Genomic DNA, 952 nt, shown 5'->3' on the forward strand with positions numbered 1-952 from the left:
ACTCCATCAGAAATCCATGAAGATATGGTGAGAACCTTAACAGATAATGCTCCTTCATATGCAACAGTCAAACGCTGGGTAAACGAATTCCAGCGTGGCAGGGAGAGTGTGGAAGATGATCCCACACCAAGGAGACCTCCAACTGCAACCACCGAGGACAACATTGACTTTCCTCTTGATATGATAATGCAAAATCGTCGAATATCATGTCGTCAGATAGCCGAGAGACTGGGTATCTCAAGTGAAAGAGCAGACAACGTTGTGACAAAAGAACTTGGGTTCTCAAAGGTTTCTGCAAGGTGGGTCCCTCGCCTTTTGACTCCTAAACAGAAATGCGCCAGGTGCACTTTGACCACGAGCAATCTAGAACTGTTTGAAGCTGACGAAGAGAATTTTCTTGCTCGTTTCACTACTATGGATGAAAGTTGGGTTCATCACTACCAGCCTGAAACTAAAGAACAATCAAAGCAGTGGAAGCACACATCTTCTCTTACCCCAAAGAAGGCCAGGGTCATTCCTTCAGCTGGCAAGGTCATGGCGTTAATTTTTGGGGGATTCTCAAGGTGTCTTGCTGATCGATTACCTTGATAAGTGTCACACCATGACAGGGTTGTATTATTCTCAGCTACTGAAATGCCTCCAAGAAGCAATCAAAGAAAAAAGGCCGGGAATGCTCACCAGAGGAGTCCTTTTTCATCACGACAATGCTCCAGCCCACACCTCAGTGGTTGTCATGGCAATAATTCGTGATTGTCGATACGAACTTGTTCCCCATCCACCTTATTCACCAGGCTTAGCCCCCTTCTGAATTTCATCTATTCCCCAAAATGAAAAAAGCCCTGGCTGGTCATCATTTTGCCAGTGAAAATGACGCCATAGATGCTGTAGGAAGTTTCTTGGAGTCTCAAACAAAAGAGTTCCTCTACGCCAGGATAATGGCGCTTCAGCACCG

General features: G+C 45.6%; 1 protein-coding gene across 1 annotated transcript in view; it reads left to right on the forward strand.

Annotated features, from left to right (window-relative positions):
- Positions 1–588, forward strand: part of LOC149132026 (protein GVQW3-like) — a 606-nt gene extending 18 nt beyond the window's left edge. The window contains exon 1 of the mRNA XM_089366097.1: positions 1–588. This exon is cut by the window's left edge and continues 18 nt beyond it. Coding sequence (XP_089222223.1) covers positions 1–588 — 588 coding nt within the window.
- The last annotated feature ends 364 nt before the right edge of the window (positions 589–952 follow it).

This window comes from Octopus bimaculoides, chromosome 18 (genome assembly GCF_046866305.1).
Source record: "Octopus bimaculoides isolate indiv1 chromosome 18, ASM4686630v1, whole genome shotgun sequence".
Taxonomy (NCBI): domain Eukaryota; kingdom Metazoa; phylum Mollusca; class Cephalopoda; order Octopoda; family Octopodidae; genus Octopus; species Octopus bimaculoides.